This window comes from Oncorhynchus keta, chromosome 7, assembly GCF_023373465.1.
Source record: "Oncorhynchus keta strain PuntledgeMale-10-30-2019 chromosome 7, Oket_V2, whole genome shotgun sequence".
NCBI lineage: Eukaryota > Metazoa > Chordata > Actinopteri > Salmoniformes > Salmonidae > Oncorhynchus > Oncorhynchus keta.
In genome coordinates, this window is record NC_068427.1 from 12,035,941 (window position 1) to 12,051,405 (window position 15,465).

Consider the following 15,465-nt stretch of genomic DNA (forward strand, 5'->3'; position numbering starts at 1 on the left):
GGGTTAGCATTGATTGCACTCGTTTTAAAACCGGCTGCCTTCCGGGGGGTGAGCCGAGTGCCCCGGTCAAATTCGACAGCAAAGACGCCCGAAAACAAAAGTGATGTATGTCAAGCACGTAGAGTAACGAGTTAGGATTCAGTGTTTCCACATGCAAAAGGGTTTGCTCTTTATAGAAAACTCATATCGCTTTACCTGCCTTCCCAAGGAAAACAACTATATATTTTATAGAAAATACATGTTTTATGTTTCTGAACGATTCATTGTGCTGTTTTGTGGACATTATGGCCAGGACATGCTCGACTTGAGGTGGGCACTCCTCCTTCACCACTTTTTCCCGGTGACGTAATGGGCCGTAGCCCGGTTTACCCAGGTTCAGTCTAATCAAACTCCCCCATTGGCGGTGTTTGAGATCATCAAAGCCGGTTTGTATCGTGGGTAAATTGTGACTTGCCGATCTACAAATCATATTGAGTAGTTATTTATGATGGAAGGTGATTTGTAGATCGTTCAGTCTCAACTCGCCTTTCAAGTCGGCTGCAATGTCAAACGCGCCCATTTACTTTGGGGGATTCGGCCTGTATAGTTTTAGGCATAGAGATCCTATAACTTAGATAATGCTAACTTGTAACTCCGACTCTTTTTTGTCATGTTGCTAGGATGGAAATGAACAAGCTCTTCATCTGCAACTGGCTCAGATCTGAGGGTTTGTTTACAGCCAGATATCAATATAATGAGATCTCTTCCCTCCCACACCAACAGAACACAGAACAAGTCCAATTTAAGTTTTTATTAAAAAAAAAAAAATCAAAGAAATGAAATGAATAGAAATAAAGCTTATGTAACAATCTACTGAAAATATTTTTGGCTTTAACAAACACTATAAAACAAAAACACAGAGGATGGTTTCTTTAAACTGGACATGTTACCACTGGGAAATGTGTGGCACATGTAAAACAAAATAAAAAATTAACTCTCATATAGATATCTCTATGAAAATCTTTTATTTCTTCAAAACGATCTGTACAAAACGTCTTTCTTCATAAATTATTACTTTTCAATATAACTTAATGACTTTTTAACACGATGGTTGATTAAATGAGCATTTTTCTTTCTTTATGAACCTTTCCAAACCCTTGATCCAGACGCAGTATGGCACTTGGTTCAGACATTACTAGCAGCATAACCCTCACAAGCACTCGACAGAATTAGTTATCACTCTCAGGCCTTACACAGAAATCTCAAGTATAGTCACAATGGCCCTTTACTTTGGTAACTCAACTCAAGCTGACTGCAGAGGAAATGCTGCTGCAAGTCTGTCTGGACTGACAAAGCAACAATGATGTTCCCAGGAGATGTCACAGATCCAGAAAATACCACTTTCAGCTTTAGCTTTTGTTTGTCTTCAACCACTTTTATTAGCCTCTGGTATGTCTTGTGATGAAAGCAGCAGTTCTACTTTTGAAACTATGAAACTTAATGTCTGAACACAACTAAAAAACGCTCAACGCACAATTGTCCTCAAAATGATTCTAATAATATATCATAATTAAAAATAAAAATAAAATTTGTGAAGAAAATCAAAAAGTATTAAAAACAACCTGAAAGAAAACAAGTGTATATTGCCAGCTCCTGAGCATGGCGTTTGGTCTGGAAGGGCAGGCTGGACCTGCTAACCCGGCCCAATACAGAGGAGAAACGAAACTCTGAGGTAGATAACTGGTCAGTCTGTCCGACCATCAGGCCAGAACACGGGCTTCTGGAAGACAACTCAATCATAAAGCCTGTTCAAATCTACTATGATAAAAATAATCAAACTTTTAGCAATAACATTATCTGTTGCACAATGTCAAACAGATTATTATAAGATTTTTTTTGTAATTTCATAGTTTCAAACTGCCTTCTTTGTATTTCTAACACTGCATTTTCCATTTTTCTGTAGTGATGAAATCAGCGTGTGGCATTTGTTGGATCCAAATCGTCCTTCAAGCTTGTTTGTGTCCATACTTTCATAAAACGTATGAAAACTGAAAGTAAATGTACAAAAAAAGGCACATTTTCCAAACTGCAATCTAGTCTGGCAAAAAGTCAATCACATCCCTGTGAGAGAGAAATGACACTTTCCTCAATTTACTAGCTCAGTTCTTTGGTGAAGTAAACTATAATTGGAAGTGCCGAGCTTGTTTGTTTCCTATCAAAGAGCTAGGTGCAATAAAATCGACATTTTAATCTGTTTTTCCCCAACTCAAACTCAATGTTGTATGTGAAGGCTTTGATAGTTTTTTTTGCACAATAATATATCCAAGTTTGCCTGTTTGCATTTCAACTGAAAGTGAAAAAGAAACATCCTGCCAAGCTGACAGAGAACGACAACATCTCCCAAAAAAGACACAACCACGCCCTCCCTTATTCCATCCCCACCCAAGAAGTTCATTTTAGGCTAATCTACAACACCAAGTAATTGAAAGGCAAAATTCAAAATGTGATCATTCAGCATGATATCTACCACATTCAACAACCAAAGACCTTTAAGGCCCTCAGATAATACAAACATGACATCCTATTCAAAATCATCATCAGATTCAGAGGGTCGTTTCACTTGAAACATTTTTTTTTTCAAATACTTCTACTTTAGATTCATTTTTAGAGGGGAAAAGCAAAACACATACAGATGTAGGATCTTTATTTGAGCCAGTTTGCTACAGCAGGAAAATAATCCAGCAGCAATAGGAAATGTGAATTGTTATGTGGATTATAATGAATGGACATTTTTGTAGTGGTTAATATACTTTTCAAAAGGGGAAATTACAAAATGGAAATTACACACTTCAGAAGACTTTTGAAACCTTAAATACACCACAAGTTTAAAATGTCCTGCATTGCAGGAAAGTTATCTGGCAGCAGGGTGATCAAATTAAGATCCTACATCTCTAAACACAGCAGATTTTATAAGCTATACTCAAAGAAAAAGCCCTATTTAGCTGATTTAAAAGGCAATAGCGCTTAACATTTCTTTCTCATTTCTAGCCTCGGAGGTTGCCTATACAGCTACTGTATGGAATTTTTTTAAGGCAAATTGTATGAGACAGAAAGATCAATCTAGATCACTAAGATAAATCACTTTACAAGAAAAAACATTGAACACGTCACCATAGCAACACTCACACAGCAAGCACAAAACATCATTTTCAAGATGTCTGGCTAATAAATCTTCAGAAAAATCTATTTCAGTACAAAATAAGAGAAAAACAAAATTGAAATCATAAACAATATTAACAAAAGACATCTTTACTATAATGCACCTTAAACAACAAGTCACATGATCCGCTCTAGGTTCTTGCATCCATGTGACAATCCTCGGTAAAAAATAAACATTATTTCTTTATTAAAATACAACTATTTTTTTAATTATTTTTTTGAGAATTATAGTATCCTTCGATGAAATGAATCACTTATTTGCACCTCATGGAACTTATAACAGAACAGTCTCACTTGTTTTTCTTATCACAAACAAAAGGAAATCATTGCAGAACCTGTGCAAAACTGGGATAAATCCTTAACGCACAATCCATCACCAGAGGAAGCCATGATTGTTTCAGCTGTCATACAACTCATTCTTCTGGGCTCCTACCACACCTGAGAGGACACAACCAAGACAATCAGATGAGTTAAACTCTGGTACTAAGTGTCTTTCTATCATATGAAACATCTACCCACAACCATACAGGCTGGGGGGCATTGGCTCCTTCCATGGCTCTGTCGCCAATGGAACCATATACATGGGTCATTCTATAGAAGTGGTGCAAATTGGGGTTTGGAGAAGAAAAAAAATCACGTTTGTATCCTATTTTCCCCCAAACTTTCAGCACAGATGTCTTACAACATATGCCAGGTAGACATACTCACACAATTAAACAATAATATATAATATTTTACCCGAGTTCCTCACCTCCCCATTAAATGTGTCACTACCGAACCATAGTGAAAAAGTTGCAATCAAGGGAAAACCATGCACAGTAGTGATCATTTTGATTAACCTTCAATTACAGACACATTTTAGAGAATGAACTTGCATACCAAATTAACAAAATAGAAAAAAAACAGAATTCTTTAAACCTGATTTTCTAAACCTTTAAATTGAATTTACAGAAATATCATCTCTATTATTCTCTGTAAAATGTTCAATGTTGATGGTATGAATCTGAAACTTGCTGATTAATTGAATGACTGTATTACTTGTATATCTAATCATATCGTTAGATGTTTAAATGATCACTTTACCGATCTTTATTTTGGCAAGATAACAGGCATTTCAGTGTCAGTTTTCAATCATAAAGATAAATGGAAGACTCGTTTTAGTGTAGACATTGCCATTGACTGTTTCCACCATTTAAAAGTAGTCAACTGGGTGTGGATTCCTATGTGTTGGAAGCGATCAACCAATGATCAGATAGCACTGTCTTCCTCAAATTGGGTTGCCTATGGTTTGTAAACCAAAGACTAAGGTAATATCCAGGAGCCACGACCAAGATTTATAACAGGACATCGGTCCCAAGGTCCAGACCCAGACCTCGTGAGCTGAGTCCATGACAAGTTAAAGACCGAATTTATGTGGTCTTTAGTGGTCTCAAGACCACTAGATCTGGGAGTCCATGGGCCCTTTCTTTAATTGTAAGAGACTCAAGTACAGTAAACTCGAGTACAGTACGGTACAGTAGAGTAGGGTACAGTATAGTAGAGTAGTGATGTGCGGTCAGGGTCGGGAGGGTAGACAGTGCCTACCCTGTGAAAATGAATTAAAAAACAACTATCATGAAAAATGAATACATATAAATATTATCAATAATAATTTTGTTATTTTCATGTTTTTTCTTCACGATAAAATGGATTTCTAGTACCTCCCAAATTTGCGGTGGTCTACTGCAAAATGTGCAAGGTGGCCAGAGGAAAAGCAGCCTTGCCTTGTGCCTTTCTCCCGCCCTTCAAACTCCAAACTCAATGCAAGACATTGAAATGACTTGTGCATGCGTGTTTCTACCTTATACTCCCAGCTAACCGACACCGAAAAACAGGCAGAGAGCTTCGCTGCCTTCCACGTGTCAATATCTCCCATTCATTTTCAATGCATTCAAATAATAAATGCGCATGTGTACTGGAGACTGGAGGATAGGCAGGAGAATAGGCCGGAGGATAGGCTGGAGGATAGGAAGAGCTCGCTCCTGCCTATGGACATCACATGTCATCTGCCACCTTTTGGGCGGTTACGTTCATTTTACTGCTAGCTCAAGTAAGTTGATCAGGATGGCTAACATATTGCATCTGAAACAGTTCTCAAGCAAAACAGGATGTGATAAGGGAGGGAAGAACAACACCTGGGTTTAGGGACCGACATAAAAGGAAGGGACAGAAACGAACACAGTTATTCCAATCTGAGTGGTATCAACGCCCAGCTCTGTGGCTGCGCTGCTAGCAGTGGACTCCGCTTCCCCCGCTTGCTGTTCTCCACCAGTGACAGTGTGTGGACAAGAGCCGGATACTGCGACGAGAACAACTTGTCTACAGCACTCAACAAGCACGAGAAATCTGTGACTCATATCCAAAGGCAGATAGCTTTTAAGACATTTGGCAGCTCACGGATAGATCTGGCAATGAACAACAGAGATTGAACATCAGCATGCACAATGCAAAGCTAAAGGAGATTTTGAAAGATCTAGCTAATTAATGCTGCATGCTGCCGAGTTTATATTTTGTGGTAATGATGAGAATGCCAGCTCATCAAACAGGACCAGGGGCAACTATGTGGAAATATTACATGCCTTAACCCTTTGATCAGTTAGCAACCCATTTTTATTTTATTTAACCAGGCAAGCCAGTTAAGAACAAATTTGTATTTACAATGACGGCCTACTCTGGCCAAATTCTAAACCAGACGACGTTGGGCCAATTGTGCTCCGCCCTATGGGACTCCCAAAAACAGCCGGTTGTGATACAGCCTGGAATCAAACCAAGGTCTGTAGTGACCCCTTTAGCACTGACATGCAGTGCCTTAGACCGCTGCACCACTCAGGAGCCACAGCTTTTCTTTCTGCTCATGGCCTATGATGTCATTTTCAATGAAACTGACACGCTTTTCCATGTTCTGCAGAACAAAGTGATGGATATGGGTGTCTGCCGACCTTCAGCGACACAATGAAAGCACTGGAACGCCAGCGACAAGACTTTGATCGTTTCTATGAGAGAGTCAAACAGAAATGCAATGAACTGGGCCTGGCAAAAAGCAAAACTCATAGCAAACAGCCAATCAGAGTAGAGAGGGGGCGAATCTACTAGAACATACGGGACAATATCAATGTTCAGATGTGAGCCAGGTTTGACCACTTTGGTGAACTTAATTTTGTTAGATTTAAGGCTGATTTTGTTGGATTGTACAGTTCACAAATGGTAGACAAATCACCTGGACAGAGGCGACAAAGTTACTGCAACTGGTTCTCACTATACCAGCCACAAGTCATTTTCTGCGCTGAAACGGATAAAGACATACAGTGGAAACCGGACCGATCCAGGACGACTGTCAACCCTTGCCATCATCTCCATTTAGAGTTTTAAAACTGATGGCCAACAGGGAAATGTTTTACAGCTCAGTCACTGATGTCTTTACCCGGAAGGACAGACGGAATGACTTTGTTTGAAGAAAAAAAAACGTAAATGCAAGTGTTTATTTACAGTAACACCCTCTACTATTATTACTATTATGTCTATTGTGTAAGTAAAGTGCATTCAGAAAGTATTCGCACCCCTTGACTTTTTACACATTTTGTTGTGTTACAGCCCGATTCTTAAAACGGATTCAATTGAGATGTTGTGTCACTGGCCTACACACAATACCCCGTGATGCCAAATTAGAATGATGTTTTGAGAAATGGTTACAAATTCATTAAGAATGAAAAGCTGAAATGTCTTGAGTCAATAATGATTCAACCCATTTGTTATGGCAAGCCTAAATAAGTTCAGGAGTAAACACGTATTTGCTTAACAAGTCACATAATAAGTTGCTTGGACTCTGTTTGCAATGATAGTGTTTAACATGCTTTTTGAATGACTACCTCACCTCTGTACCCCACACATACACTTATCTGTAAGTTCCCTTAGTTGAGCAGTGAATTTTAAACACACATTCACCCACAAGACCAGGGAGGTTTTCCAATGCCTCACAAAGGACGACACCTATTGGTAAATGGGTACAAATAAAAAAGCAGACATTGAATATCCCTTTGAGCATGGAGAAGTTATTAATTACACTTTGGATGGTGGATCAATACACCCAGTCACTACAAAGATACAGGTGTCCTTCCTAACTCAGTTGCTGGAGAGGAAGGAAACCGCTCAGGGATTTGACCATGAGGCCAATGGTGACTTTACAAAAGTTACAGAGTTTAATGGCTGTGATAGGAGAAAACTGAGGATGGCTCAACAACATTTTAGTTACTCCACAATACTAACCTAAATGATGGAGTGAATAAAAGGAAGCCTGTATAGAAGGGAAAAAAATCCAAAACATGCATCCTGTTTGCGCAATAAGGCAGTAAAGTAAAACTACAACAAATGTGTGAAAGCAATTTACATTGTGTCCTAATTACAAAGCGTAATGTTTGGGGCAAATCTAACACAACATATCACTGAGTACCACTCTTCATATTTTCAAGCATGGTGGTGGCTGCATCATGTTATCGGTATGCTTGTCAACAGCAACAACTAGGGATTTCTTTTTAGGATAAAAAGAAACGGAATAGAGCTAAGCACGGGCAAAATCCTAGAGGAAAACCTGGTTTAGTCTGCTTTCCACCAGACACTGGGAAACAAATTCACCTTTCAGCAGGACAATAACCTACAACACAAGGCCAAATATACACTGGATTTACTTACCAAGACGACATTGAATGTTCCCAAGTGGACTACAGTAGTTACAGTTGACTTAAATCAGCTTGAAAATCTATTGCAAGACTTGAAAATGGCTGTCTGGCAAAGATCAACAACCAACTTGACAAAGCTTAAAGAAATGTAAAAAGAATAGTGTGCAAATATTGTACAAACCAGGTGTGCAAAGCTCTTAGAGAGGCTCACAGCTGTAATCACTGCCAAAGGTGATTCTAACATGTATTGACTTAGTGGTGTGAATACTTATGTACAGTTGAAGTCAGAAGTTTACATACACTTAGGTCGGCGTCATTATAACTCCACAAATTTCTTGTTAACAAACTACAATTTTGACAAGTCGGTTAGGACATCTACTTTGTGCATGACACAAGTAATTTGTCCAACAATTGTTTACAGGCAGATTATTTCACTTATAATTCACTGTATCACAATTCCAGTGGGTCAGAAGTTTACATACACTAAATTGACTGTGCCGTTTAACAGCTTGGAAAATTCCAGAAAATGATGTCATGGCTTTAGAAGCTATTGATTGACATCATTTGAGTCAATTGGAGGTGTACCCCTGGATGTATTTCAAGGCCTACCTTCAAACTCAGTGCCTCTTTGCTTGACATCATGGGAAAATCCAAACAAATTAGCCAAGACCTCAGAAAAAAATTGTGGTTCAATTCAACGCAGCTGTCAGTACTGCTCAGGAAGGAGATGCGTTCTGTCTCCTAGAAATGAACGCACTTTCGTGAGAAAAGTACAAATCAATCCCAGAACAACAGCAAAGGACCTTGTGAAGATGCTGGAAGAAAGAGGTACAAAAGTATCTATATCCACAATAAAACAAGTCCTATATAGACATAACCTGAAAGGCCGCTCAGCAAGAAAGGAAGCCACTGCTCCAAAACCGCCATATAAAGCCAGACTACGGTTTACAACTGCACATGGGGACACATTTTGTACTTTTTGGAGAAATGTCCTCTGGTCTGATGAAACAAAAATAGATCTGTTTGGCCATAATAACCATCGTTATGTTTGGAGGAAAAAGGGGAAGGCTTGCAAGCCGAAGAACACCATCCCAAACGTGAAGCACGGGGGTGGCAGCACCATGTTGTGGGGGTGCTTTGCTGGAGGAGGGACTGGTGCACTTCACAAAATTGATGGCATCATGAGGAAGTAAAATTATGTGGATATATTGAAGCAACATCTCAAGACATCAGTCAGGAAGTTAAAGCTTGGTCGCAAATGGGTTTCCAAATGGACAATGACCCCAAGCATACTTCCAAAGTTGTGGCAAAATGGCTTAAGGACAACAAAGTCAAGGTATTGGAGTGGCCATCACAAAGCCCTTGACCTCAATCCCATTGAACATTTTTGGGCAGAACTGAAAAAGTGTATGCGAGCAAGGAGGCCTACAAACCTGCTCTGTCAGAAGGAATGGGCCAAAATTCACCCAACTTTTTATATATATATATAAATATATATTTAATTCCAGAAATGTCATGGCATGGGGCCCACACTGATTTTGTTCTAATGTTTGATAGCATAAGAACACAACAAAATATGTAGAATTGCAGGAAATGAGCTTTAAAACTGTGAATTACAATGTTTTATTAGCATCCTGCACTTTCACTTTTTGTATTCTTTTGAGCATGGATTAAATTAATTGTACTAGTTTTTGCATCTTGGCCTCCTTGGTTTATTCCTTTTCATGGTTTTGAGTATGAGTACTTTTTAAACTCTATAAATGTGTTGAATTGCAGGAAATTAGCTTTAATGTAACTGCCCAGTGAAAATTTAACTTTTAAAAGTTTATATTGTGTCAACTTATACCCAAACCATGTTGTTGTCCTATACTTGTATTTGAGGCCAAATCATAAATTGTAAAAAAAAAAAAAAACACTTCAAAAACCCCACCTCAAACTTCAAAAAATTGCTTGCTATTTCCTCAGAGTATGATGTGATACTCATCAGAAGGATGAGCTGGCCAATCAGCGGTCTGGAGGAGGATGAGCTGATATTTTTAATGACTGGTATATGTATGGGATCAATATCATGCCAAATGTATTCACAAATGTAAATCACCAATCCACAAATGTAAATCACCTTCCACAAATGTAAATCACCAATTTACAAATGTAAATCACCAATTTACAAATGTAAATCTCTATCCACAAACATACACCTTTTGATTTGTATTTGTAAATCAATATATTGCATTATATATTTTTTAATAACTGCATATATGCAGGTCATTTCCAAGGGCCTTAAGTAAAACGACTGCCATAAAGACAAAAAGTTATCACGCGTAGAAAACGATTTGTAGTCGTAGAAAAAAAGTTGATCCCATTGATGCTGTTGACCCGGATCACCGGTTGCTGTGGAAAAGAAGGAGGTCAAAGAGGGTGAGAGTAATCGGTGTGAAATGGCTAGCTAGTTAACGGTGCACGCTAATAGCGTTTCAATCGGTGAGGTCACTCGCTCTGAGAACTTGAAGTAGTAGTTCCCCTTGCTCTGCAAGGGCAGTGGCTTTTGTGGGGCGACGGGTAACGATGCTTCGAGGGTGACTGTTGTCGATGAGTGCAGAGGGTCCCTGGTTCAAGCCCAGATTGGGGCGAGGAGAGGGACAGAAGCAATTATGTTACTAAGTCTGATCCCATATCCTACACCTCCCTTCTACATGCCTCTCCTGGGGAAACGGTAAGAGGCCTCAGGGATACTTATGTTTCCTTTAATGCTCATCGTCCGTGCAACATGAGACAGTGGATGGATAATAATCACTTACAATGTATGACATATCCTTCACATTTAGTGGTGCCATCACACTGGCCAGCTAATTCAACTATTTGGGTGATGAACCGGGTTGAGTAATGTAGGGCTAGGGTTTCAATGATTTACTTTGGACATACTATGGTGGTTAACATATTATGGTGACCATACTATAATTTCTGCAGCCTTGAAAGGCAGGCATCAACATGGCCGGACTAAAGGCTGCCAGTGATTTATAGAAATCACTTTCTATGGGTACAAACCTTTTTTCTATGAATATAAATCGCTTTCTACGAGTGATAAATTTCTTTCTAGCGTGAGAACTTTTTTTTATTGTTGTCAAATCCCTGCCATAAATCAGGTTACCTAAACCCTTCCAAAATATGGAGTTAAGCCCTTCCAAAATATGGAGTTGCAGGTTTGCCATATCTGTCATGTTTGCTCATATCTCTCCTATCTGCAAATCTTTATGGCAGTCATTTTACTTAAGACCCTTAGAAATTACCTGCAAATCTGCAGTTATAAAACAATTATAATGCAATATATCGATTTACAAATACAAATCAAAAGGTGTTCGTTTGTGGATAGTGAATTGCATTTGTGGATAGCGATTTACATTTGTGGAAAGGGATCTACATTTGTAAAAACATTTGGCGTGATATTGATCGCATATGTATGCCAACACCACTCTGTTGATGGGGTATGCCTATCAGTGTTGCAGGGTATACCGAAACCTTGGGAATTTGTTCAATACTAGAACATGAAAAACGGTCCGTTATTAGAATTGTTGTTACTTTCGGTACTTCTGTCAGTGTCTCACGGGTCAAGTCTATCTATCAGCGCAGCCGATGTTCCCCTTATACCGCATCTTGCCTGGTCCGCTTACAGTGCAGTCCACATTACACGTTGGAGGCGATGAAACAACGGAGCTCCATTTATTTTCAAATGGAGGGAAGTGAAGTGGGCGGGGGATCGTTGGGCTCTCTAAGGCTAACTTTCATCGCAAGCTTACAGCTGAAGCTAACATCAATTCACTACCCTAGTAACTTACTTTGTTTGTGATAAAATGCAAACCATAACGCAAAATATGTGGATGTCAAAGCGGACTGCCACCAAAACTTTATTAATTCACTTCATCAGTCTCACTCTCACGTCTCCCAAAGATGATCTATTGCCTCATCGAATCGACGGACCTCCCATCCTCTTGCCTCGTGTATGACGTCATTAGTGGTTAAAGAAACAGTGCACACTTTAATAAAATAAATTATAATAATTTTAAAAAACCTACTACTTTTATGCCAATGTTGTTGATCAGTACAATACAATAAATCCCACATGGACGGGAAACAGATTGTTTTTAATCTGTAGCCCCATGCAAACAGACTCAATAACTCAACGCATGCACACACTCCTATTGAATCTGCATTCATCTGTATTGTGAACAGGCCTAAGCTACATCTTGATTTACCCAGTTTATCAATAGAGATTTACCATCCAAATAAACGATTACCATTATGTTGTTGTGTAGTTAGATTGGTAAAAACAAAGTCAAATTGACAAAACGATTGTATAACTGATTCATTAAATACATACATGGATGTCTCAAAAAAATGTTGACGTAAGACATTCCATATGTCATGAGTTGAACTCAAAAGATGTATTGTGATGGTATCGAGTATCCTGATACTAATCCTGGTATCGGTACCAGAGTCAAAATTCTGGTATCGTGACAAGACTAGGCTTTTTAATAAACGTAATTACACTTTTCTGTAAGGAAAACTAGTTTTAGGTCATACTTGATATTATAGGTTGTACTTGATAGATATCTGGAAACAATGGGTAGTTACTTTAAAACTCCTCTATGAGGGTCCCCCCTATCCCTACGCTCACTTTGCCACTGCGGCTGAAAAAAATCCTAGGGGAACACTGTACAGTACAGTATAGCACATTAGGGAAGTCTATGTCTTGGCCAAATAGATCAATGTTTGGGCTCTTGGAGAGTTGGAGCCCCCTGCTGACTATGCCTCTCAACACTCTATACTTTTTCCTGAAGTGTTCACTTGTCCACTACCCACATGGTAGTCCTCAGCTCAGTTGGTAGGGCATGGCACATGCAACTATACATGGAGATAACCTCAGTGGCGCTGCCCGTCACATAAATGGCACAGATACAAAGATGAGACCTCTATATATCGCTATAGTGTCAATTGTTTCGGTTGTGACCATTTTGGTTTGGCTGATTTTGGACTTTAAAGAATCCCCATAGGTAACATATGGCTGGCTATCTTTCATTTGGACAGATGTACATCCCAGCAAACCAAAACCATACTTGATATATTAGATATTTGGTAGTGACACTTCTTAAAAATACATGAAAGATTTACCAACTTGCTCACACATTTTCTCCCTAATCTTTGCCGACAGACTACTCATCATGTGGCCATGATGTGCAATCTCATCACTTGTTGATATTTGTAGGGGTGTGGCTTAAGGCACATTCATTCCACAGTATTTGAATGTGTGTGTTTTGGTAGTGACATTTAAAGGTGGGACATATATGTTTAAAAAGAAACAAAACGACTAATTAGAACAGCATCTTTCAATGCAATAATAGAACAACTCAATATGTTATATTCAAATAATAGTGTGAAAAATCACAAATTACTTTATAGTCAGGGTTTGGGACAGCCACCTCTTAATATAAATAGTGGTATAAACAATGACTTTGTACTACATTCATTTAACAAATATGTTTGTTATTGCCTTGGATTGAATTAGAACAAATCATGATGTCCCAAGTTTGAAGACTTAACTGCACCACTTCTGTAAAATTCTGACCAGAGGACTATGTGCACTAGGGCACTATATATAGCGAATAAGGTGTACCCCATTCACAATATAAGACACTGACTGTACCTCTGAGTTACTTGGTTTGTTGGTAGGTGTAAGGAGAATGATCACCAGATGACTCCATCTGTTGTTGCTGACTGTTGTCCTGGAAGAAAAATGAAGACTGGATAAAGCTCAACAGCAGTTTAACATCTATAAATACATCAATAGTTATCTATGTGAATGACCTCTCTTACCTAGTGTCTATAAACACCCGCGTAGTACGTAGAGCTAAAATCTTATAGCTATAATTTTATACCTCAGGTACTTTATAAACAGTAAGTTAATCACAAACCTCCACTGGAACATTTGCCGTCTGCATGTGTGCATACTGGGGAATATAGGCTCCTTGCATAGAGTTTGCTGCCATATACTGCACAAAGAAGGAAAGAACTGTGTAAGTATAAATCCATCTGAAATTCTACTTCAAGGCGATAAACAATACAGATCCCATCATCAAATGTACTTCTGGGGCCGTATCTATCAAGTGTCTGAGAATAGGAGCACTGGTCTAGGATCAGGTGCATGTACTCTTTTTCCTGATCTATTAGCCCAAACTGATCCTAAATCAGCACTCCTACTCTGAGATACATACGGTATGGCCCTTGCTCTAATTATGTAACACATGAACCCACTGTGGACCTAGTTTACCCATTCCCCTCTTACTGTTCCTGTGCTGCCCATGGAGAGATGACTCATCTGCTGAGTGAGAGGGCTCATCATGGATGTAGGCTGTAGTGACATAGTATGGTCCATAGAGGGCGATATCACCGCTCCCTGGGACGGAGAGTGTGAGGATGAGAGCAGAGCAGCAGAGGGTAGCAGAGGCATACAGACATCCATAGATCCTCTATTTATTTGCACTTAAAACAAGTAAATGCAATACAAACCCACGGTTACTACCCCAAATATTTAAATGACAGAAACAGGAGAAAGGGGAAGAGAGAAAGAAGGACAGACTGATTGTGTCCTAATTGGCACCCCGTGTCCTAAGTAAGTGCACTACTTTTTGACGAGAGCCTGAAGGGAACCTGGTCAGCAGTAGTACACTATAAAGGGAACAGGGTGCCATTTGGGATCCTGTTCAGTCTCTTGGCACTAGTCAGGGCAGACAGGTGGAGGCTGGAGAGGGTTGCAGTAATACCTAGATGAAATCCTTTTCCTTCGTGAATCATTTATAGTTCCACCAGGGCTTGCCCTGTGTTGGGTTTCAGACCAAGAGGGAGATCAACTGAGCTCAGTGTGTCGGACTTCATATCCTGTATCCACATTACAAGGTAGCTGGCCATTCTGGCTTTAGAAGTCACTGGATGCCTCTCAAATGGCACCCTATTCCGTGTACATTGGACTACATTTGACCAGGGCCTATATTCCACAGACACTGACAATCCTGGCTGATTAACACTGAAAAGGCTAGAGGCACATGGGGAGGATTATTTGTAAAAACATCCATTGGGAACTGCTATTTCCTTGTGAAAATGAGAAATACTTTATTACAGAGCAATACTTACTCAGCTCCCAACCATCTGTTAGGAAATACAAATGGAATCAGTCATCAAACACAAGATGTTTGAAGTGTTTCCAACTTGTCGTGTGGTGAGCAACACCAAGGGAGCCAGGCATCCTGGTGCTAGTATTTTTGTCAACACCGTAGTGCCAGTAAATCGCAGAGAGCCCAGTCACACACTGTACTGTAAGTGTGGCATCATCACCCTTCATGTCCCTTTCCACATCCCCGTTTCTCCTCTTTTTCGAAATAACACAAAGCGAAGGGAACAGCTGATTTATGCATCTGACCAGAGTAAGAAAGAACAGAAGAGATAAGATGGAAAGGGAAAAAGGAGAGGAGAAACATGACAAAGTGAGGGAGGAAAGAAAAGGACA

General features: G+C 39.4%; 1 protein-coding gene across 7 annotated transcripts in view; it reads right to left on the bottom strand.

Moving 5' to 3' along the window:
• Window positions 1-775: 775 nt before the first annotated feature.
• The window catches only part of LOC118385996 (RNA-binding motif, single-stranded-interacting protein 1-like), a 66,510-nt gene continuing 51,820 nt past the window's right edge, over window positions 776-15,465 (bottom strand). For 5 of the 7 annotated variants that reach the window (XM_035773318.2, XM_035773319.2, XM_035773320.1 and 2 more), the window contains exons 11-14: window positions 14,248-14,358; window positions 13,877-13,954; window positions 13,609-13,687; window positions 776-3,636 (exon numbers count right to left, since the gene is read on the bottom strand). In XM_035773318.2, the coding sequence (XP_035629211.1) occupies window positions 13,616-13,687; window positions 13,877-13,954; window positions 14,248-14,358 (261 nt within the window). In that variant the 3' untranslated portion in view covers window positions 776-3,636; window positions 13,609-13,615. The remainder of the gene's footprint in view (window positions 3,637-13,608; window positions 13,688-13,876; window positions 13,955-14,247; window positions 14,359-15,465) is intronic. The other 2 variants (XM_035773322.2, XM_035773323.2) reach the window with 1 other exon arrangement.